This window comes from Arctopsyche grandis, chromosome 9 (assembly GCF_051622035.1).
Source record: "Arctopsyche grandis isolate Sample6627 chromosome 9, ASM5162203v2, whole genome shotgun sequence".
Lineage (NCBI taxonomy): Eukaryota > Metazoa > Arthropoda > Insecta > Trichoptera > Hydropsychidae > Arctopsyche > Arctopsyche grandis.
In genome coordinates, this window is record NC_135363.1 from 15,744,694 (window position 1) to 15,768,403 (window position 23,710).

A 23,710-nucleotide genomic window follows, 5' to 3' on the forward strand; every position below is an offset into this window, starting at 1 on the left:
TAAGCTACCGTAGCTACTTAAGTAAGCTACCAGATGAAATTAGGAAAATAAACAATATTGACAGATTCCTGGTAGCCCTACAACAACACCTCTATATGAATAAATAGTTAAGTATAGGTTCTTTTATTTGTTTTTCTTTGTTGTAAATTTTTACATATATGCATATAAATATGTATATGTATGTGTACATTATTGTTGTATTTGTTTCTTCTGTTTATTTATTTATTTACATAGGGGTTGTTAGGTACATATGTGTGCATTATTGATGTATTAGTTTATTGTTAATTGTAACATATATGTATGTATGTATATGGATAGATATGTGTACATTGTTGTTTGTTATAATTATAAATATTAGATTTACTTAAGTAAATCTATATTTAATTTCGAAACAGACTTTTTATGTATGTATGTATGTAAGTTTTGGTTCGTAGAATCCGTGACGTTAAATTTAATAAAAAAAAATGAATATTCAAATAAATTTAAATAAAATAAAACTATTCAAATAAATTTAATAAAATTTTTACTATTAGGTTAGCCATGTTAAGGCGGTTTGTATTACAAATACCGAACGAAGCCGGGTAAAACCACTAGTATAAAATAATATAGTTGTAAAATGATTGATTTGAGAATTTTTAATGCAATATTTCGATAATTATAGTAATAATATATATAATTATAGTAATAACATATATAATTATAGTAATAATATATATAATTATAGTAATAATATATATATAATTATAGTAATAATATATATAATTAGAGTAATAATATATATAATAATTAAAGATTTGAAGATGGGAAGGGGTAGTCAAACTGTCAATTCATTATTAGACAATGGTCACAATAGTTGAAATGCTTGATTTCATTAAAATTGTACATATATTAGTATGTATAATATATTAAATAATAATTATAAAAGATCGAAACAAAAGATTGTCACTTTAAACGCCTTGCCATGTTAATGATTTAATCGATTTAACCATTAAAATAAATTTAATAAAATGTTTACAATTTATAAGCTTAGCTATTTTTAAGCGGTTTATATTTTTCAAATACCGAGCGAAGCCGGGTAAAACCACTAGTAAATAATAATAAATAGTCGAAAAGTCCAACGAATTGCTCCTGAAAAAAAAAATGTAATAAACCAAACTTTTGAAATAAATATGTATTGTACTTTATAGTCATGATATAATATAGGTATTTACATATATATGTATACCAAATTTGGTGATTCTAAATTAAAATCTGTGGATCAGCGCAACATCAACATATGCATAACACATATGTATGTACTACATACATACATACATAGATACACGCGATTAACATTCTTAGTAAATATTAAATGATTTAAATTATAAAAGATAAACAATAAATCTATAATACCTAATATAACGGAGTATGTATGTATAAAGTAAATAAAGATTGAAATGGAGTATGATTGAATGGATTATAATGGAGTAAGTACAATATAAAGTAAATAAAGTCTCGGTAATATGTACATATGTAAATATGTACCTATTTTCCATCAACAACTTGTTTATCACGATCATATTGCGTGATGTTTGACCATTTTGGGATAAGTTGCACTCATCACACTAGTAATCAACATTTGAATTGTCACCATGTGAATAACTTGCATGAAATAAGGTTATCGGACAATACCTAGTCGGTTGAAAATTTCTTATCGAAACTTTTTGTAATGTTTTTTGTATAATTAAATAATTGCAAATAGAAATTTAGAGGTGGTACAATTTTGTATAAAAGGTAAGACAATCGGCAAATAGGTACAGTCGTTTGCTGCAATAGTAGCAAGATGAAGTTCCTAGTGTTCTTCGCCGCCTTCTTGGTGTTGGCGACTGCCACATATATTAAACATGAAGATGACTACAAACATGGTAATATTTTATACTGAACTTTTATTAAAAAGTGTATTGTATATTGATTTAAAATTACTAAATTTATTGTTTTACTGTTTCTTCCAGCTGATAAAGATTTTCTTTTGAAGCAACAAAAAGTCCTCGACTTGTTGAACCATGTTAGCCAAGAATATGGCGATGAGCACATCAAAATCGCCAAGGAGTATTCTGTCGAAAAAAATATGGACAAATACACCGTAAGTTCAATTGATTCTCACTTGATATATTTTTTTACAAATATATTGAATGATTAATTTTTATTTATTTATAATATTTACAGAACGCGAAAGCTGTCAAGGAATTCGTGAAAATCTACAAGCATGGATTCGTTCCCAAGTTCAAGCTCTTCAGTTTGACTTTCGATATGCATAGGGATGAAGCTATTGCTCTATTCAATGTCTTCTACTATGCTAAGGACTGGGAGACTTTCTATAAGACCGCTTGTTGGGCCCGCGAATACATGAACCAAGGAGTTTTCATCTATTCCTACACAGTAGCTATCCTCCACCGTGAGGATTGCCGTGGAATCGTCTTGCCAGCCCCCTATGAAATCTATCCCTATTACTTCGTCAGCAGCGACGTCCTCGCCAAAGCTCAATACGTCAAACAACAAGGATTCGTCCAAGATGTCAATTTGGCAGAATATCATGGAATCCACTTTGAAGATAATATCTACACCTTCTACGATAACCACACCGCATCGTACGACTTCTACGATCAAGAACAAAGGGTATCTTACTTCACCAACGACATCGGATTGAACTCATACTACTTCTACTTCCACGCTGACTATCCATTCTGGATGGGAGGTGAACAATATGGATTGAACAAGGATAGACGCGGTGAGCTGTATTACTACACTCATCAACAACTCTTGGCCCGTTACTACTTGGAAAGATTAGCCAACGGATTGGGAGAAATCTCCTCATTCAACTGGAGGTACCCAGTCAAGACTCAGTACAACCCCAACATGAGATACCCCAACGGATATCCCTTCCCAAGGAGGCAAGAGAACTTCTACGTCAACACCGATAACAACCAGTACCTCGTCCAGGAAGTCGAAGATTATGAAAGACGCATCCGTGATGCCGTTACCAGAGGATACGTGACTTTGGTGAGTACATTGAATCTCATGAAACACATACAAATTATTTCAGGCATTTTTTTATTTAATTGGTTGTTTATTCTCAGATCGATGGAACCAAATTGTCTTTGAAAGACCACAGTGATATCGAAACTCTCGGACGTTTCGTGCAAAGCAACCCAGACTTGGGAGAAATCAGATTCTATGACTACCTCTCTGTCATCGCTAAATTCTTGTTGGGTGGTGCTGTCAAACCTTACGATACGTAAGTTTTATTTGTCTCACGTTATTATAATTTCTAAAATTCCAAAATTTCTTACTTATATGCTTACTGATATTTTTCAATAGGATTGACTACGTACCATCTGCCCTAGAACAATACCAAACTGCTATGCGCGATCCCGTCTTCTACCAACTGTACAAGCGCTTCATGAGCTACTTCTTCCGCTTCAAGCAATACATGCCTTCTTACACCAAGGAAGAATTGTACTACCCAGGAGTCAAAGTAGATCATGTTGAGTTCACCCGTATGAAGACATACTTCGAAAACTTCACCTACGACATCAGCAATGGCGTATACATGAGCAAGGACGAGTTAACCCAACACAAGGAGAAATACGTATTCCACGCCAGCCAGAAACGTTTGAACCACCAGAAATTCACAGTCACCTACGACATTGTTGCCGATAAGGACACCGAAGCCGCCATCAGGGTATTCTTCGGACCCAAATACGATAGCTACGGCCGTCACATCAAGTTGAACGACAACAAATACAACTTTGTCGAAGTTGACTATTTCATCTACAAACTGAAATCTGGCAAGAACACCATCACCCGCAAGAATACTGAATTCTCCCGTTGTGTTCACGATCGTACCCCTGCCCGCGAGATCTACAAGAGGGTGCTCACCGGAATCGCTGGAGAAGGAGAGTTCAAGCTCGACATGACCGAAGGTCACAACGGCTGGCCCCTAAGATTGTTGGTACCCAAGGGCAGACGTGAGGGCATGGTCTATCAATACTATGTCGTCGCCACTCCCTTCAAACAGGCCAAGGTACCACATGGTTCCACCTACCCCTACCAGTACAGCGCTGGTGTTGGCAGCGGCTCTCGCTACTACGAGGACCTTCCATTCGGTTTCCCCCTCGATCGTGAAATCGACGAAACATACTTCTACACACCCAACATGCACTTCGGAGACATGATCGTCTACCACTCAGACTCATACTCCAAGAAGAATGATGTTACCTATTAAATTAAAATTCTTAACTCTTTTTATTATTTATAAATAGTTAAGTTTCAAGACCATCTCAATCAATCAATTGATTTTAATAGAAAACTGAATAAAATATGTTTCCTATATATTTAAATATCTTTTATTTACATTTTACACTCACATACATATACATACATATGCACAGTATGTACTTATACATATGGATGCATCTTAATACTACATCTCAATTCTTATATATTCTTGGAATTTCTTTCCTATTGGAAATTGGACAAGATCATAGTTAACTGTTGAAGTTAATTTATATTATTACTAGTGGTTTTAATAAACCGCTTAAACGTGGCTAATCTAAAATAATAGTAAACATTTTATTAAATTTATTTAAATAGTTTTATTTTATTTGAATATTCGTTTGTTTTTTTATTAAATTAAATCTACAACCCAAAGAAACATACATACATACATTCAAAGTCTCTTTCGAATTTATATATTAGAAGATGACATAAAGGGATGACGTAGCATTCAACATCCAATTTGCAGATTTCAATATTGTTACTAATAGTGTCAAAGTATTATAAAAACTATTCAATAAATTTAATGTTTTGTAGAAATTTTTTGTTTTGAAAATTAATAAAACAAAAACAAACGTTGATGAAGACAATATAAAAAGATGAAGATAAAAAATAAAATTACTTGAATCAAAATTACAAATATTATGATGTTCATTTGTTAATTTAATAAATGAATATTGTATTATACACATGTACAAATATAATATCAACTTACAAATTTATCATTTACACTAAAAAACATATTTTAGAAATCAATAGCAAATATGGATAGTATCTATGTGTAAAGAAAAACTACATACAACAGAATGAAAAAAATAAAACTCATAACTTTATTGTAAAATATTTTTATTTTTGATCAAATATTTTCGGCTGGATAAATTTCTCTTATAAAAAATATAAATATATTTTTTTCTTAAAAATTATAAATAACATTTAATATTTTGAACGTGAGTTTGTTGTCACAGGAATAACAAGACAAAATACAAAACATTCATAATACTATGTCGATGTTGTGAATAAATAAAATAAATAACAAAATATTTTTCCACAACACAACTAAAATTCAAGTCATCTCGTTCTAGTTTGAAAACTTACAATTTCAGATTGTATGCTGATGAATTTATTCAAATTAATATTGCTTAAAACGAAGAATGTTGTTTAATCGCCAGTCATCATCTCCATGAATTCTGCAAATATAAGAAGAAACGAGTAAAAATTTAAGTTCTCCAACAATGTTTTGTAAATTTGAACAATAATAAAAGCTATCATTTACCATCGAAGTCAACAGTTCCTGAACCGTCAGTATCAATTTCAGCAATGATGCCGTCCAAGTCTGTGCTGCTGAGTTTGTCATCAAGAGCACCCAAAATTTCCTTCAAGGTGGAAGTGGTGATGTAACCGTTACCTTCACGATCGTACAACCTAAACAAAACGAAAATTTTCCAACGTTAATACACAGTATAGGTACAATTCAATTTGCCAATATTATTCAAAGGCGCATTTGCAGTAATTATACATGTGCCGATATTTGGCACTGTTTCGATTTTGCTAACCATTAATCAATTTATATGATAAACTATGGCAGACGTTTTGGTTTCGGGACGGCTCAAATAAAAACCATCTACCACAAATCAAATGATGTAATCATCTTATATAAATAATTCATTTTTATTCTAAAATTAATTAATCATTCAATTTATTGAAATTATTATACGCCACCTATTGAAAATATCTTAAATTCAGTTCCTAAATTAATGATAAAATATATGTACATATGTACATTTACATAACTTAACAGGTGGTTATTAAGATTTATCTATTTTTTATACAAAACGTTTATAGTTGAACGTTTAAAAATTTTATAGTTGAACGATTTAAGCAAAAAATTTATGTTTTGAAACCATTTTATAAAATTTTATTCGATTTTAATAAATTACAAGCTATCTAAAGATAAATAATTTTAATTAAAATAATGTTTCATTTATAAATCTAACATAAAATAATATAAATAGTTGTGTAGAAAACAAAGATTCGTGAGTTTAATTTAATACTTTATAATGACATCTGTGAAATTGAATTACAAATAAAATAATTAGTTGTCGTCTTGATAACCAAACATAATTTATCAATATGAAAATTTATTACTTGTGAAGAATATTTTCATCCCATCAGCTAAACTAAAACTATTTATCTTTGATGTATTAGATTTATCATGTGCATCATATTTCATAAACAAATTACCTGAAAGCTTCCTTGAGTTCCTGTTGCATAGCTTCAGCATCCTCTTCTTCAAGGAAATGAGCGGCAATGTTGCAGAATCCGTCAAAGTTGACTCTTCCTGAAGCTGCATTCAACATAAAACATACGTAAGTAACATTAATATTATAATTTTTATTTGTCTTACAAACTATTTTAATTGAAATTCAAATCGAACGAACTCTTATAGCTAGATTATAGCTCTTTCCTCTTTCAGGTATCGTCAAGCGTGCGGCCCGTCATCTCGAATAACACGCTAAATGATCCAGACCCATCATCAGGCGTCTTCGAAGACATTCGTAGACGGAAATAGCTACCGCAGAATACACTCGAAATTATTCGCAGATTTGTTTTTAGAATCGACACACTTATTCGGTCTGCATAGTGAGCGTTTCGGATGTTTATATATCATACATTATATATAAACCTACCGTGGAATTTATATTACTATACTCGTGAAATATCATCATACAGCCAAAACTTTGAGTGTCGAGCGGAGAAAGATAAATAAATTAGCGTGTTCATATAACAGTATATGTAAGTTTATTTTAGTTCAACATTCATTTGAACATCAGCTCAATTTCGCTCTAATTAAATTTCTAAATAAAGGGACAGTCTATCACGATAATATTATAATAATTTAGCGAAAGTTTTATGTCGGTACTTTATCCAAAGTGATTAATGTAAACAGAATCATTTATCGTAAACGACAGCTAGTTCGTAAATCTAACCAATAGAGTATAATGGAATGATAATTAATTGAAACTGTGAGTGCCAAAAGATTAGCCGTTACAAAGAGATGTCACACATATCAGTAACTTGACATATCTTTGTCATTAAATGATTTATTTAAAACGTCAAGTATAGGCAAAAAAAAAAAAAATTAAAACATGTGCCAATTTTTTTCTATAACAATAACATTTCAAAAATAAACATTCTCAATCTTGATACTTACGTTACAAAAATACTTGTTCATTCATTAATCTTCTATTTTAATGTACCGATATATTGTTACAGGCAAATACTTCAAAGCTATGAATTTTTTATAATGGGAAGTAGTATTTAAGAATTATCTTAATATTTTTTTTAACAGTAAGTTTTTCGGATACAGATATAAATCAAATATGAAATAATAAAGGTGTAGACACATGCATAGAGTGGTACACGGCACGTGTTTTTTTTAAATAATTTTGCACAAGCAAAAAAAAAGCTAGCATTCCTAATCTATACCGTCGCGATTCTTGCCAAAAATCACCCCTTGGAGTGTTTTCGGTGATATTTTACTATTGTATTGGCATAGATTTGAGAGTGATCGAAAGCGTTGATTCCCATATTTGCAGAAATGTATGAGAAACTTGTCGAAATCGTACGAATTAATAATGACATGAATATACCCCTATACAGCTGGAAACCATGAGCACATTCCGTGTCATGTTTTTGAGTGTGTTTTTACCATAAAAGACGACAAACGTGACATGGTAGTGTCTTCATCATGGTCGTTGTCATATTTTGTTATACCGATTTCAAAACGTATGATGGTTCAGATGAAATCGGCAAATGTTTGAATTTATTATCATTTCCAAGACTTTCGACGTATGTTTTTAACTATCAAACATTAGCCGATCGGGCCACAAGTGCGAACAAAACATTATGTAAATACACCTTTTTTTGTTTGAAGTAGCTCCTTACGCGATTTAGATTATATGTGCAATAACTTAAAGATAAAAATATTTACGTTCAGATCGAAAAGGATCAAAGAGCCCACGCGCGGTGAGAAATGTTTGCCGAGAGTAAACGTAATAAAGACCGCATGCCGAATCGGCGGATTTTAACGAGTCCACTTCTTGGGAATCGTAAAATCGATGACCCTTGCACTTGTTTACGCAAATTTTATTGCAAATGATCGAATCAAATATAATATAATAGGCAAATTAGCTTTCAATCGCAGGCTCGTTTACCTTCTGGGTCATTTTCTTCAATGAGTGACTGCAATTCGCTGTCGTCGAACAGTTGACCCATGGTGTTCAAGATGGTGGAGATTTTCAGGACCTCGATGTATCCGGACTTGGTGGTGTCAAACATCTGGAAGGCCTTGCGCATAATGGCCATTTTCTGGTCATCATCGGAATCCTAATAAAACAAATTCATATTATGTAAAGTTCACATTGATTCAGTTGAAAGTGAATTGATTCGATTTGGAAGGATTTTTGGGGACTTTCGCAAATTCGATAATGATAATTATTGCATTGATTTTAGTTGCGTTTTTGTAACACTTTATAACAGTAACTTTTGAGAAGCTTTTTTCAATTTACAAATGTAATCATTCCATCGCAATTTTATTATGTAGATTATATCACATGTTGTTCAATTTTTTGTTTGAAATTGAATACAGTATAAAATATATATAACTTTTTCCCATAAACTTACTTACAATACTTAATTACAGTAATTTTAGCCGATATATATATTTGTTTTGAAAATAATATACTATAATATTCTGTATGCCAATTTACGCTTAAACGAAACACCTGCTTATCAGATCGCGCAACACGACGAAGTTATTTCAGCAAAGACGAATATCAAGATCTCGTTTGACAAACGAGACAGATGTAATTAATCGTTTACACTTTCATATTCTCATTTTCATATGTTCAAAATTTTCTCGATAAGAATACGTCGAGAGTATTCCCACATCCATATATCGTTTTTTTTTATCACATCGAAGGATCATCCCGCTTTAATCGATGCACTATCCAAAATTTCTCCCAAAAAGATCATATTTAGGTCATGGTTATGTCCTCGATGGGATTCGAACTCACCATGGCTGTTGGCTGTGGTGTGACGGTCGCGAAATTAGTTTCTACAGACACTGGACTACTGTGTCGTCCAAACACACCTTTATATGTGACGCCCCCTCACCCTTACCAAGCTCGTCGACCAGTTAGCCAGGAATATTCCAGCTGAACAATTCGCTGAAATTTTGATTCTTTATCTTACTTTTACAATCGATATAACTATATATAAAAATCAATGTTTGTCTGTCTGTCACGTATGCGTTCCTATACCATTCTACCGATTGCGATGAAACTTACATGAGTTATTGTGTACATGCCCGCCATGGTTTCTGTAAAAAATTTGCCGAAAAACGGGAAAAAGAACGGGAAAACAGGAATGAGTGGCATTGCAACACAATAATTTCAAATGTTTTCGCGTCGCCACCTGCTTTGTTAGAGTAAAATAAACAAACAATTGTGTTCGCCGCCTGCGTTTTTCCGATAAATTATCATTACTGTAATTTAATTTGATTTTTAAGTATTAATTGGAAACTGAAACATTCACTTATCGAAACACATCGAGAAACGGGAACGTGAACGGGAACGGAAACAGGAACGGGAATTGCATTCGTTATTGCATGCGTTATTGTTACATACTTAGAATTGTATAGAGATTTTTGAGCTTTTTTCATATTCTACTATATATTATATATGATGTAACTTTAGAATAAGATATATGTATGCCTATGTTACAGTCGAAGTGTTCACTTCGGTTCGTTTTTGAGTACACTAGTTTGCTCATACACGAACTATTGGTTTTAGTTTAAGTGCTAACAGTCAAAAGCTATCTTGTGTGCATGAAATTTTAGCTGTCAAAACATTTGATATATTAAAACGACAAGTATTTAAGAGAGAGATTCTATGGAAACCACATTACAACATTGCTATAATTCCCGTTTCCTTTAATATTAATATTAAAATTACAGCAACCCAGGGTAAGCATACTTATACATATGTATAGAGGTATGGGACAAATGACAGAGAATATTAAAACTAATGCCAAATAGTTTGTGCATGAACAAACGAGTTCGTTTTCAATTTGTTCTATTGTGTACAAAATATGTAACTGGTCAGATTGGATGAAAAATCGAGTATCTTTATGAACGAACGAAAAGTACATTTGGGCTGTTACAAGAAAAATAGTGTGTCAAATAGATAATGATCACTGGATCAGTAGCTATGATAATAGATTTTAGATTTATGAACAATTAAAAGCATTTAAAAATCAAAAATATAAACATACATATATGCATACATACATATATGTATGTACATTATGTACAAATGGAAAATACGTGTTTTCATAGCAAATGATTTATTATATCGAAATCGTTAAAACTTGTTGAAACTTGATTCAAAGAATGCTATAATTATAAATAGAATATATCTAGTTTTCTAAACATAAACTATTATTCTTTTGTTTTATTTGAAGTTTTCAAAAATATATTTGTTTTTCTTCAGTTAGTTTTCTCTTTGCTTTTTTTTAATATCTTATCGAAATCAAGTTTTGAAATAGATGTCTAAACGTCATATATGTACAAACATATCCTAGCGTTTCCCAGGTCCATTTGAAAATAGATGCAAAAAGGTTTGAAAAATATATTTTACTCTCCATTTACCAATTTGAAATCATAATGCTTTTTTAAAGCTCAAAACTTTACATATTCTATTAATGCATTATATATAAAAAAAAAAACAAATGAAGATTGTTTACTATGCTTGTCGTTTCCATTATTTTTTGAACCGATTTGGAAAATTAGTAATTAATAATTGCAAAATTATTAATTTGTTTTCGTCAAAATAGTACTCTAGCTTCACCGAATTGGTCCATCAAATCCCGTACTTAACAAACCCATGCGCAAATCTTAGGATAAATCGGATTAAGTTTACCATTTGATTGTGAACACTGTACTTAATAAACAGTTAGTACGTAGGCTCATTTGAGGAACATAAGAGGGTTCATATACCCATCATGGTATTTTACATCCACATTGAAAAAATGTAAGAATAGTTTGAGTGCATGTTTTCAATGATAATGACCAATTTTAGTGGTAAATTTCTGCTGTGTATGACCGTGTGCCCCGGCGCGTGTTTTCGGTTACACAAATAATACTGAAACTGAAAATATAATAGGTTAGTAAAAGACGCCTTGGACGCGTCGTTCAGGAATTGTGCGAAACGGGCTGTATCCGTCGAAAATGTAGCGGCAGCTCATCGTCAGCCAGGGTCAGCTGATGATGAACTCGTAGTAAACCGGAGAATACCAGCGGCGAAAGTAATGATGATGCCGTTTGCTGACACATCACGCAAATGCATCGACCACCGACAATACCAATGTGTAACCGAATTAAATGGCTTTATTAATAATACATTAGTGTATGTATGTATGTATATGTATACAGAGAGATACCTGAAAATAACTTAATCAGTCTAAAAATATTTCTGTTGAACACTGCTATATGAATGAAATTTCTATAAATATTACAGTTGGTTGTTTACAAATATTACTGTAGTCTAATTTAATTTATACGTATATTTTTACTATTGTGCTTTATTTTAAAGTTGGTTGAGAAATTACTCGACGATTTGAAATGTGGAATAATTTGAATATATACACATGTTACAATTATTTCATACGATTTTGGGAATCCATATTCCGAATACTATTCATTTACTTCTGATACTTATATTGATGTTGTCTTCTTCTTCTACCTCCAACAATTTTTTATTTGATATCTTCTATGTATAAATGTTTAACATCATAAGGCAAATTTGATAACGTTTATTTATTTATTTATCTATAATTTGGACCATTATGGCATTATAGGAATTCTTAATGCGCCGCAATGGTTAAAAATATGACAGAAAAAAAAACAAAATAGTTAAGTATACAGAAATTAGCGTTCGCAGTTTGTCCAAATACAGCTCCACATGGGAACAGTTTGATTCCTAAATTGAATGCCCTATTTTTCATAAATTGGACAGTCCTCACCCCTTTTTCAGATTGGTGCTGTTATGATATACATAGCATCCAAGTTGACGCGCGTTTTCAATGTCCTGGTTTGTGCGACATGGTTTCACCGACTGAGTGGGTGAAACTATACTTCTACTAGTGAAAGTAGAAATGCACTTAGGAATACATATTGACTGTTTCATACATATACATACATATGTACGTATACACAATTCACATTAAACTGACAACATGCTGAAATGTCTCAATAAACCCTTAACCATAATAAAAAATGGCTAATTAATCAACTTGAATATGTATGATTATTTAAACATTCAATTTTATTTATTCTTATAAATATTTACAAAATAGCCTGTCTTTATTTAATTTTCAAATTGCATTAAAAAACAATTTCTTGTATTTTGCTATTGAGATTCTCAAGATCATTCAAGGAGAATTCTTCACAAATAATAATAATAATAAATAATAATGATAATACATAATAATAATGATAATTAATAATAATAATCGAATATAATAGGAATATAATAACAAAAGAAATATACTTACTACGTAGTTTTTACCATTTTTGTTTCATATTAAACAATTAAATATAAATATTTTGGTATATTAGGTATTTGAATAAAATATTCAACCACGTGCGGATCTAACACAGAACCGACACATTTCTTTTGATTTTTTTTTAATTAAATAACTTAATATGTCAACACCCCTGCGAAGATATTTTGTAAATAATAATAATAATAAGAAAAATTAATTAATTAATCAAAATAAAAATCTATTCGCAACTTAATTAGTTTAAAGGGGAATTGGTTACTCGGCAAACATGTACATAGATAGATATATAAATATATAATACTAGTTGTTTTACCCGGTTTCGCTCAGTGTTTGTAATATAAACAGCTTAAACGTGGCGAATCTAATAGTAATTTTTTTTTTCTTTTTCTATTAATTTTATTTGAATCGGAAAATTGAATATATAATCGTCGTCATAGAAACTTTGATTTGTTCTATAAGGATGTTGTTTGTTTGTTGATCCGCAATGCAAATTACAGTTTACAATTTAGGACCTAATATCTAATGTTGCTATAACTTTTACAGGAGATGGTTTCTGGAAGGGATCTGAACTTTCATTCTCCTGGATAACGCCGAGTAATTCGGCTAGCGCTTTAAATTAGAATTAGCGATTGATATTATTAAGAAAAACTGTCAACATTACATTTTTATTCGTATTCGATTAAGTATTCGATGTGTGGATTTAGGTAATTGTTAATTTAAAGATTAGTAAATTTCCATACTAAAACTACATATGTATGTATGTATTTAATTCTCAGGTTATGGATGAATGTTTTCCAATGAAATTTGAATTAAAAGATTCAAATTAAAACGCAACTTTCGTCATATCTGTGTAGGTGTGGTTTCATTTGACGTAAATACGTAATATACATACATAGAAATGCGTTTAAAAACAGTTTTGCACAATTTTAGTAAGCCATGATAAAATAGTATATTTTAGTTTTGGGGACTCGTGATGCATAATAAAAGCTCCTTGATCTACATATATATTAGAATAAAGTTGATTTTTTGGATGAAAATGCCAGTTTATTTATTTGGATTGCTTGTTCGACTCGGAACGTTCGTTCACTGAACTGTTTTCGCGTCGGTGTCCATCAAAATGTCAAAAGTTCGACGAAATTATAACAAAATTCAATTTCACATGTGATTTCTTCTAAGAAATTCTATACATTAATGTATTGTGCAGAAGATGTGACTGTAAAAAAAAAAACAAACAACCCACTTATGTCAATTAGTTCTATTAAGAAAAATTACATGTAGTTTGCTTTAAAAATATGTTTATCTAGTAATTCTTTATAACTAAATGTTATTTTTGTATACTCTTTGCTTTGTATCAGTCTTATTGTTGTTTAATTGGTTATATGAATGTACCTTTTTTTGTTTGTAGCGTTTTTCCTCTGATTATATGTATTCATCAAATTTTCCGCTTACGCGATGTTGTTTTTGTGTTACATATCATAATTTCGAAAATGATTCTCTCTCGTAGTTTTCAAAGACAATAAAAAGTAAAAATAATAGTATAGTTGTTGTAAAATCTGAAAGTGGGTTTTTTGCACGTTTTTGGCACAAGTGAAATTTGAAAAACGAAATAAAACGTTTGGTGAAATATTGACGCGATTATTCGGGGGCCAACGTGTAAACACGTTAACATAAATCCCGCGTGACGTTTCCGTTCCATAATTATGTTGCCACCTACGACAGATAGGTGGCAAGCCAATGGCAAGATATCGTCATTGACCAGCGCAAATTAGTCCACAAATAGTCCACAAGTCCCACAAAGAGTTGGACCGAAATAGTCGCGTGTAGGAATTCATCCAGCGAATTCCCTGGATTATGCTCTTCGGCTATGCCAACATTTTTCCAGATTGGTAAATATAACATGTAATATATTATACGAACGTACATATATTTTGTTATCTCATCAGTACGAAGAATGAGTAGTAAGTATTCCCACAGCGCTTTTCAAGCTTTTAAAACAAACAAAAAAATTTGGTAAAAAATTATCTTATGCAATAATTGTCTAATGCGTGCATGAGGGCGTGCGTGCGTGCGTGTGTATGAAGTACTCGCTGTTAACAACATACTCCGTCTCTCTTTCTCCCCTTGGAATCGTATATCGTGGAAAGAGACGCGGCATTATCAAAAGATATTTTTTCAAAAAAATAATTAAATTTTAAATTATTAATTCCTTTGAATTGCGATATTTTATCGATTGCACAATCATGCTGATTACTCTCACTTCCTACTATTGAACACAATATGGCTAGTTTATAAATGAGATATTTTTATGGTTATATAGTTTATAGCTAGTTTATAATTGAGATATGCTAAAAACGACTCATTTTATCATATGTACATATGTTAACTAAAGAAACTGCCTGGAATAGGATATAAAATTTCTTCATAATATAACTGCATTGATTTGTTTCTATACTAAGTGGCTATAAATACTCGAAGAATTTGAACCACCGAATGAAACTATGTTATAAATTTACAAATAAATAAATAACGAACGTGTTTGTGGTTGTTGAGATTCTCAGTCCAACATATGTAAAGTGTAATATATGTATGTAGGTACATAGAAACGTCGACGAATATTGGATTTCAGTGAATCTAATACAATATCTAATATATAATTTCGAAAGAGACTTTGTATGTAACTATTGTTGGTTCGTAGAAAAACAAATTAATATTCAAATAATTTCAATAAAATAAAACTTTTCAAATAACTTTCAATAAAATAAAATTATTCAAATTTATTTAATAAAACGTTTACTATTAGATTGGCTATGTTTAAGCGGTTTATATTACAAAGCCGGGTAAAAACAGTAGTATAACTTAAATATAGTTGTAAAATGATTGATCTTAGAATTTTTTAATGCAATATTTCGATGAAATAGTTTTTTGCAAAATAATTCAAGATTTGAAGAGAGGAGGGGGTGTCAAAGAAAAGGAAACTCTCCGTCAATTCATTATTAGCTCATGGTAACAATAGTTGACTTACACTGAATTGCTTGATTTGATTAAAAAAATATACATATGTATATTAAATAATAATTATAAAAGATCGAAACAAAATATTGTTACTCTAAACGCCTGCCATGTTAATGATTTAATCGATTTAAAAATTGGCACAATTGCCAATAGCGAAAAATTTCCACACCTTTGAAATGTTTTTTGCAATTCCTCGCGCATTAATACGACATTCGAAAGACGAATTCAGTTTTTTGTATGCGAAAGTTCTTTTTTCTTTTTCAAAGATATATTTCGATGCCAAAGCAAACAAAATAGTATATACAAAATATCTTATCTAAGATATTTCCGTTGAACGTTGAAATCTATTTAGGAAGATTGATTGGGTTAGGGCGTTGTAAATTTTAAGCAACGATCCCCTTACTCCGGTAACCTTGCGCGTATTTATGATGACATTTTTGCTTTATGAGACTCGAAATGTTCAGGTGCAATTTTTTGTTTTGGGTTTTCATTCTCAGAGCGGTTAAGTTCTCGATCAGATCATGGGGCAACGTGAATGGCTGGAATTTTTGCCTCGTCTCCGGTTTCAGCCGCTGCGAAAATCAGCAGTTACGTTTCGCCAGGAGAAAACCGCTAGAAAACCTCGACTCTAGTGTCCCAGAAAAGACGGACGAACCAGTTTTTATATTCCTACTGTATTATTATGTGTTCTGGTATTTTTAGCGGCGACGTTTGCGCCGAGAGCAGCTGTAATCGAAAGACCACACTGCGATGACTTTCCAGAAAAATAAAAACGTTTATAGCCTGCTCACATTGACCTACAAATTCATTCATTTTCAGTGGTGTCGATGATCAGTGGTAGAAATATCAATATATAACATCAATATATTTTTTTTGCTCTCGATTTATTTATATAAGAGTAGTCAATCATTATTTATATATTTAGGACAAATAATAGACATGTTTGGTAATAAAGGAAAATAAATAAAGAGGCGTATGAAATTAGGATGGAGTGCATTTGAACGAATGAATGCCGTTTTTAAATCAAAAATGCCAATTTGCCAGAAAAAAAGATTTTCGATCAATGTATTTTACCAGTGATGACATATGCATGGAAAACTTGGACATTGACATCCAATACACTCAAATATATAGAACTCTATATGCTCGGCATAATGAGGAAATATAGGAAAAGGAATATTCTTTTTTTATTCAATCAATCAATTTATGTATGTACACTCGTCATTGCAGATCGCTCCATTGCGACGAGTATACTAAGTATATATGTAGATCAAGAAACACACCAAATTATATACATAATCCAAAATTATATTATACACGACATCTATGGTCAAACATAGCAAACTGAATTTTCAAACATCGTCTACACTACGATCAACAAATATTTATACAACAATACGAATTTTTATACAATAATCATCCACAGATACATCTATGGAGAGAAACCCTGCGAACCTTGAGATATAACATAATAACTCAAGATTTTGCGAGAGAAATGGGGATGGAAAGCCAATTTTGCAGGAATCGTTTCAATGAAAATCAGAAAAATTGGCAAACTCTGATAGGAAACGATCGACCTGGTCACAAACCAAGGTCTGGCCAGCAGCAACCGGTGTGACTCGAACTCGTAACCATATTGACCATAGCAAGATATGCTAACCACTAGTCCATGCTGCTGAATACGTGGGTGAGAAGTATGACAAAGTAAGTCTACATATGTACATATATATAAAGTGGATAGAGTGAAGAGATTGAAATGCCAATTGGCGGGGCACGTGGCTAGAAAAATAGACGAAAGGTGGACAAAAGAAGTGCTAGAATGGTACCCAAGAGAATGATGCAAAAGGGTAAAAAGAAGACCGCAAGGAAGATGGATAGACGAAATTACGAATAATGTGTGGGTTGAGATGGATGAGAGTTGCGCAAAACAGAGACGAGTGGAAGCGTGTTGGAGAGACCTTCATCCAGTAGTGGATAGTGAATAGTTGTAGATTCTGATGATATATTATATATGTATGTTATATCATGTCAGTTTCAGATTTATATACGTTAAAATTTAAGGTGTCCATGTGAAAAAAATTGTTTAACCTTTCCACTGCGACCGGCATCTACATATATGTGTCGCACGAGAGTGGTCTCTCTCTGCGAGCGGCATTATATATTGTCCTCAGGTGTATTTAGTATTTGCAACGAAATTAGACGCGTCTGAATATTGTGGTTTATTTGTAAAATCAGTTTGACTCTTATAGTACTACATTTAAAAAAAAAACTTCAAAAATATCAATGTTTTAAATCTATATAAGCGTTTGTAAAAAATGCTATATTTCAATCGTTTGAATTACGTGCTTTAACTTACGACCTATTAGATTAGATTCCTATTTTTTAGACAGTAAAATCGCTAATTCTCACAGTAATGAGCGTGTATAGAGATAACGCTACGAAAAAATAGTTTTTTACAAGATCATGCCGCAAGGATGGTGAGATTTAAAAAACTTAGTCTCGCAGGCAAAGGGTTAAAGACGTTGCCAAATTAACAAACATCTTTGTACCTATTGTACATATACTTAAATTTTTCAATGTAACAAATCTTTTGAATTGTTTGTATTTAGAATTAAACTAATTTTATTAAAAATAACTTTTTTTAACGAGTGTGTATGTATGTATGTATGTATAGTTATTTTTACATACACTAGGTATTTTTGTTTGTATTCAAATATTTTTTACATATTAATTTACTCGTATAAATGAATAAAAAGGCTAGGTATGTTACTATTTTTTTTATTTTTTCATGTGCATATTTTTATATGCTTGCAATATCATGTTAAAATAAGTATCAACATATTAAAACAGGCTTAAATATGTTGATACTTCTAGTTCAGGCTAGTTCGTAATAAATAGTATTAATCGTTTAGAAGTGCGTATTCTCATACATGAATCCTGTGTTGGTATTCTTGTTGGTCAGCCTGTTGAAATTGTTATTAGTATTCACGAAGCCGGTGGTTTCCGTGTTGAAGTCGGTGTCTTCAGTCTTGAAAAAATTGCGACTTCTGTCAACGAAGTTATTGATGTTGTAAGTGGTTCTGTCCATATTGTATGTGTCGTCGTGGAAGATCATGACGTCCGTCATGAACATGTTCTGGGTGAAGAAATCCTTGATACTTGTAATGTGACGGTCGAATGGATAACCGAATGCTTTGTTGTCCATGAAGAATCTTGGCTCTACGAATGTCTCCTTAGTATATTTAGTAGTGGGATAGACGAAAGTCTCTTGTGGACTGATTATGACGAAGAATTGGAATGTCATACCATCGATATGGCCCTTGGGTAGTACAAGCCTGTCTGGGAAGCGGTTGTAGAATTGTGTGTTTTTGGGGAAGTCAGTATCCACATGATCCATTAAGAAGCGAGTGCTGAAGAAGTCGGCTGTGGTGGTGGTAAATTCATCTGACTTGCGTGTAATGAAGTTCTGGCCGGTTTGTAGTTTGAAGTCAAATGCGTCCAATAAGAAGAAGTTCATTCTGTTCTCATTGCAGTCGATTATATTACCGGTGTGATCAAACTTCGGGCCTACGAACATCCTGACGAAGACGTCTGTGGTCTTCTCCGATTTGACATCGATGGTTACATCGAATTTTCCGTGGTTGAGGCGATGTTGTCTTGCAAAGAAACCAAAGTCGTCGTGCTGTTTATTCATTTCGTTTTGAGTGCGTACAAAAGCGTTGTTGATATTGGTGTCGAAGAAATCAAAGAAGGTGAATAATTTGCTAACTTTGACATGTTCAACTGTTACTCCAGTATAGGTCAGCTCTTCGTGAGTGTAAGGCTTCAAGAAGTTTTTAAACACAAAGAAGTGATGTAAAAATCGTTGATAGAATTGGTAAAACATCGGATCGCGAGCAGCAGTTTCAAAGTGTTCCATAGCTCCAGAGAATGAGGTGTGCCTAAAATGCGATAAAACCATAAAAACAAATTCAATACTCTCTATGAAATGTACGTTAAAAAAATAAACACTTACATGCTAGTAGTTCTTTTTCCAGCACCTAATATTCTCCTGCCAACTAATTCACAGGAGTAGAAGAATCGGCCGAATTTAGAATCTGGGTTTCTTTGTACAAAGTTACCTAATTCGTTGATAGTTTCAGGAGTATTAAATTTAAAAATTCCGCCATTTTCCTGTGTAAAAATTAATGGTTTAAATATATGTATATATATAAAAAATATGGCACTTATATTTCAAATGATCTCACATACATCAAAGAAAAATCCTCGTTGAACGGTATCTCTGATAAATCTATCACAGTCTTTCATATCTTGAAGCTTAAACACGTTGTCTTCGGTTTGGATGTTATAGAAGTTGGGCCTTGATGGAAATTCTAATCCGTTAAAATGCCTCAAGTTTGACTCGAATCCGGTTTTAATAGGTTGCGAGAAGAAGAAATTGGGAATTTCACCTAAACCATTGGACAATCTTTCCATATAGAAGCGAGCCAACATCTGTTGATGGAAGAAGAAGAAGAATTCACCGCGTCTCATTTCATTCAATCCAAATTTGTATCCTCCCATCCAGAATGGATTGTCCACGTGGAAGTAGAAATAATAAGTGTTGAGACCGATATCTTCCATGAAGTATGAAAGTCGTTGTTCCTTATTTGTTTCTACAAACCATCCAGAATAATTGCTTTTGATAAAGAAATCATTTCCTTTCTGGAAAACATTATGGAATTGATTCACGTCGGGAGTTTCAAATTTTCCGTGCATCTTCAAATTCTTTCCCGTTTCGATGACTTCTTTGTTGAAGAAGAAGAAGGGATGTGTTTCATATGGTGGAGGCAAATAGAATCCCTTGCAATCTGCACGGTGTCTCACGGCCACTGTCATGGAATACATGAACATTCCTTCGTTCATGAATTCACGAGCCCAGCATGCAGTTCTGTAGAAGGTTTCGAAATCTTGGGCAAAGAAGAAAACGTGGAATAGAGCAATAGCTTCATGTCTATGAATGTCGTTGGTGATGACGAATGGTGTGTTTTTAGCCAACATGCCATTCTTGAAGAAGGTATAGAACTCCCTCACAGCTTTTTCATTCTGCAAGAAATAAAAATATAAGAAAATGTTGTTTATAAAATATAGTAAGAGAAATAAAATATTACAACTCACTGTGAATTTTTTAATATTGGCCATAAAATTGAATGATCTTCCGATATTGACTTGTTCCTGGAAGACATTTGGCGAATGGACATGTACAAACAGACGGATTAAGTTCTTCTGTCTCACGGTAAACTCATCGTTCGCTTTAATAAATATACATGTAATATATTATTATACAAAAACACAAATATTAAAAATATATGTAGCACAAAAAATGCATATTTGCCTATATTTAATTGGTCAGTAACATTGAATGCTTTTTATTACCATATTATTTATTATAGAGTTATTATAATAAATAGTTGGTTAATAAAGTAAATGGTTAAATAGTAATATATGAATATATGTTCATTTAGATTAGACAATATTATAGATAAATGAACAATTTCATTTATGCATAAAGAAATGATTTTTTAATAGAATTGATATTTTGACGAATTATTTTAGAAAATATTAGTAAAAAATTACTGACTAATTACTGAATTTTTAATTCACCAAAAAAATACATAGTTCCCGTATAATAAGTTTAAACAAGGTAAAAAACTATTTCAAGTATAAAAAACTCTTTTACTTGTTCCAAAGCCAGTTGTGCACGATACCACTGCCAAACAGGCAAAGAAGAATATAAGGATCTTCATGTTGGTAATCATCAATGAGAAATGAGTAATGATTGAAAATTTTCGGCCTCTTTTATACTGAAAGTATGACAAGATTGCGATTATCAGCTCAATTGAATATTATGTATTTGTTGATACACTTAATTGAAAGTTCATATAATAATTTCTTTATCAGTTATTCGATTAAATAAACAATTTAAATAATATATTTAATATACATATTTATTAATTTATTTATTTATATATTATCTTAGCTATCAAGCTAATTTAAAAAATACATCTTAATTACTTAACTCTAAAATATATAATTAACTTATATGTACTGTCCCTCACAGAGGTGTCTCTTCGCACCTCGCAAGAATGCATCCATGGTCTTAGCAGACCTGATGCACTCAGGGAGGGCATCATACATGAGCACACCCCTGTGAAAAACACCCCCAGCTATCTTATTTTTTCTTACTCTACTTACAACTAGTTTGTCCTTATTTCTAGTATAAAAACTATGTTTATCGCTATTCCTTATTATATAATCATCAAAGTACTTAGGCAATAACTTATAAACAAAAGACAATGTACTAATATTTAGACTAATTCTAATACTCATCCATCCTAATTCATTTAACATATTTCTAACACTCTTAAATCTACTCACATTCAAAATACCTCTCATAGGTTTATTCTATATTTTTTGCATTTTTTCTAAATCTTAGCCACTAAACAAATTAGGCACAGTGGCACAATAAACCACATGTGGCAAGATATACATACATATGTCAAAATATATACATATGTCAATATATGTAGGTATACATACATATGTCAAAATATGTATGTATTAAGGCTTCCAATCCCGGGATCCCGGTGTTTTCTGGTAATCCCGGTGCTGAAACTAGTCTGAATACCGGGATTACTGTGCTGGAAAAATGTGTTTATAAATCTTATTTTTACAAAAATAATAAGTAATAATCATAAAACAACATTATATAATGAACAATGACAATCATAGTCCATTTGTTTTCTCTGACCCGTTTTGACACCGGCTTGCAAAAAATACTACATACAATAAAACAGGTGGGATTTATTCTCTTAGAAAAGTCAAAAATGTTGTGACAACGTTTCTTTCCACGCCCTGAACATATTTAGCTGAAAATGTATATTTGTATTCTTTTTGTACTAACATAGAGTTGATAAGGTTTTGGTCGGAGTTCGTAAGCCGGAAGTAGAACTTTAGTCTTGTGTAAGTTTTCCTACAATTTTTATTGAAAACGCTTATAGCCGGTATGTGTGACCGTGTATATATATACATACATACATACATACATATGTTCGATTATCGATTTTTGTTTTTCCTTCTTATATTCCTCAAATACAAAGATAAAGTCGTGGGTTGGTCACATCCGAATTTTTTACATAAAGTAAATATAATTGGAGTTTTTTTTTATATTAGGTAGATTGTTTCGTTGAATAATTACTAGACGGTACAAACTATTTGTATAAAACGAATCAATGAATCAAATCGATGTTTTTTTACTTTATTTAATTACATTTTCGGATGTGTTTTATTTAATCTTAGAATTTTATGGATGCGAACCGAAAATTTAAAGAATGTAGCCAAACTCTCAAAATTAGTATGCCAATGTGGGAGTATATTTTGCGTGAAACATCGGGAGAGTTTGCAAAATGCAATTGAACGTTTTTGAAATATGAAAACATGCAATTGAACTTTTTTTCTTATACATTTGAAATCCCGGTGCTAGCACCGGGATCCCGGGATCGGAAATTCCCAGCACCGCAATCCCGGTGCTGAAGTAACCTTCCGGGATTGGAAGCACTAGTATGTATTATTGAATATAGAAAACTGATGGATTGTATTATTAATTTTTAATGTATGTAATGCAGTGATACTCAAACTATGGTCCGCAGCCCAGTACTGGTCCGCGGAGAAAGACGTAATTAAAAAAATAAAACAATAGCTTATGATAACGTTGCATCATCTT

At 31.9% G+C, this 23,710-nt stretch overlaps 3 protein-coding genes across 3 annotated transcripts; 1 reads left to right on the forward strand and 2 right to left on the reverse strand.

Annotated features, from left to right (window-relative positions):
- Positions 1-1,578: 1,578 nt before the first annotated feature.
- Positions 1,579-4,622, forward strand: LOC143917038 (arylphorin subunit beta-like). Its single transcript, XM_077438409.1, has 5 exons — positions 1,579-1,904; positions 1,992-2,122; positions 2,206-3,039; positions 3,117-3,274; positions 3,358-4,622. The coding sequence occupies exons 1-5, from the start codon at positions 1,823-1,825 to the stop codon at positions 4,262-4,264; spliced, it is 2,112 nt and encodes a 703-aa protein (XP_077294535.1). The 5' UTR covers positions 1,579-1,822; the 3' UTR covers positions 4,265-4,622.
- A 4-nt stretch (positions 4,623-4,626) lies between these two features.
- On the reverse strand, positions 4,627-9,470 carry TpnC25D (Troponin C at 25D). The gene is made up of 5 exons (XM_077438410.1): positions 9,390-9,470; positions 8,529-8,700; positions 6,556-6,658; positions 5,588-5,736; positions 4,627-5,501 (listed from the first exon to the last, which is right to left on the reverse strand). Exons 1-5 carry the CDS (start codon positions 9,390-9,392, stop codon positions 5,473-5,475), a joined length of 456 nt encoding a protein of 151 aa, XP_077294536.1. The 5' UTR covers positions 9,393-9,470; the 3' UTR covers positions 4,627-5,472.
- Positions 9,471-18,555: 9,085 nt separating this feature from the next.
- On the reverse strand, positions 18,556-23,660 carry LOC143916346 (arylphorin subunit beta-like). Its single transcript, XM_077437388.1, has 6 exons — positions 23,619-23,660; positions 21,668-21,791; positions 21,106-21,239; positions 20,200-21,033; positions 19,964-20,121; positions 18,556-19,889 (listed from the first exon to the last, which is right to left on the reverse strand). Exons 2-6 carry the CDS (start codon positions 21,744-21,746, stop codon positions 18,857-18,859), a joined length of 2,238 nt encoding a protein of 745 aa, XP_077293514.1. The 5' UTR covers positions 21,747-21,791; positions 23,619-23,660; the 3' UTR covers positions 18,556-18,856.
- Positions 23,661-23,710: the final 50 nt, after the last annotated feature.

Excerpts from the sequence above, each read along its gene's own strand:
- LOC143917038 (XM_077438409.1), top strand. The coding sequence starts at position 1,823 with ATGAAGTTCCTAGTGTTCTTCGCCGCCTTCTTGGTGTTGGCGACTGCC. Across the intron at positions 2,123-2,205 it reads AAAATATGGACAAATACACC|AACGCGAAAGCTGTCAAGGA; the intron begins GTAAGTTCAATT and ends TAATATTTACAG. Across the intron at positions 3,040-3,116 it reads CCAGAGGATACGTGACTTTG|ATCGATGGAACCAAATTGTC; the intron begins GTGAGTACATTG and ends GTTTATTCTCAG.
- TpnC25D (XM_077438410.1), bottom strand. Across the intron at positions 5,737-6,555 it reads GAACTCAAGGAAGCTTTCAG|GTTGTACGATCGTGAAGGTA; the intron begins GTAATTTGTTTA and ends CGTTTTGTTTAG. Across the intron at positions 5,502-5,587 it reads AGGAACTGTTGACTTCGATG|AATTCATGGAGATGATGACT; the intron begins GTAAATGATAGC and ends TTATATTTGCAG.
- LOC143916346 (XM_077437388.1), bottom strand. The coding sequence starts at position 21,746 with ATGATTACCAACATGAAGATCCTTATATTCTTCTTTGCCTGTTTGGCA. Across the intron at positions 20,122-20,199 it reads AACGAGGATTTTTCTTTGAT|GAAAATGGCGGAATTTTTAA; the intron begins GTATGTGAGATC and ends ATTTTTACACAG. Across the intron at positions 19,890-19,963 it reads GGAAAAAGAACTACTAGCAT|GCACACCTCATTCTCTGGAG; the intron begins GTAAGTGTTTAT and ends ATCGCATTTTAG.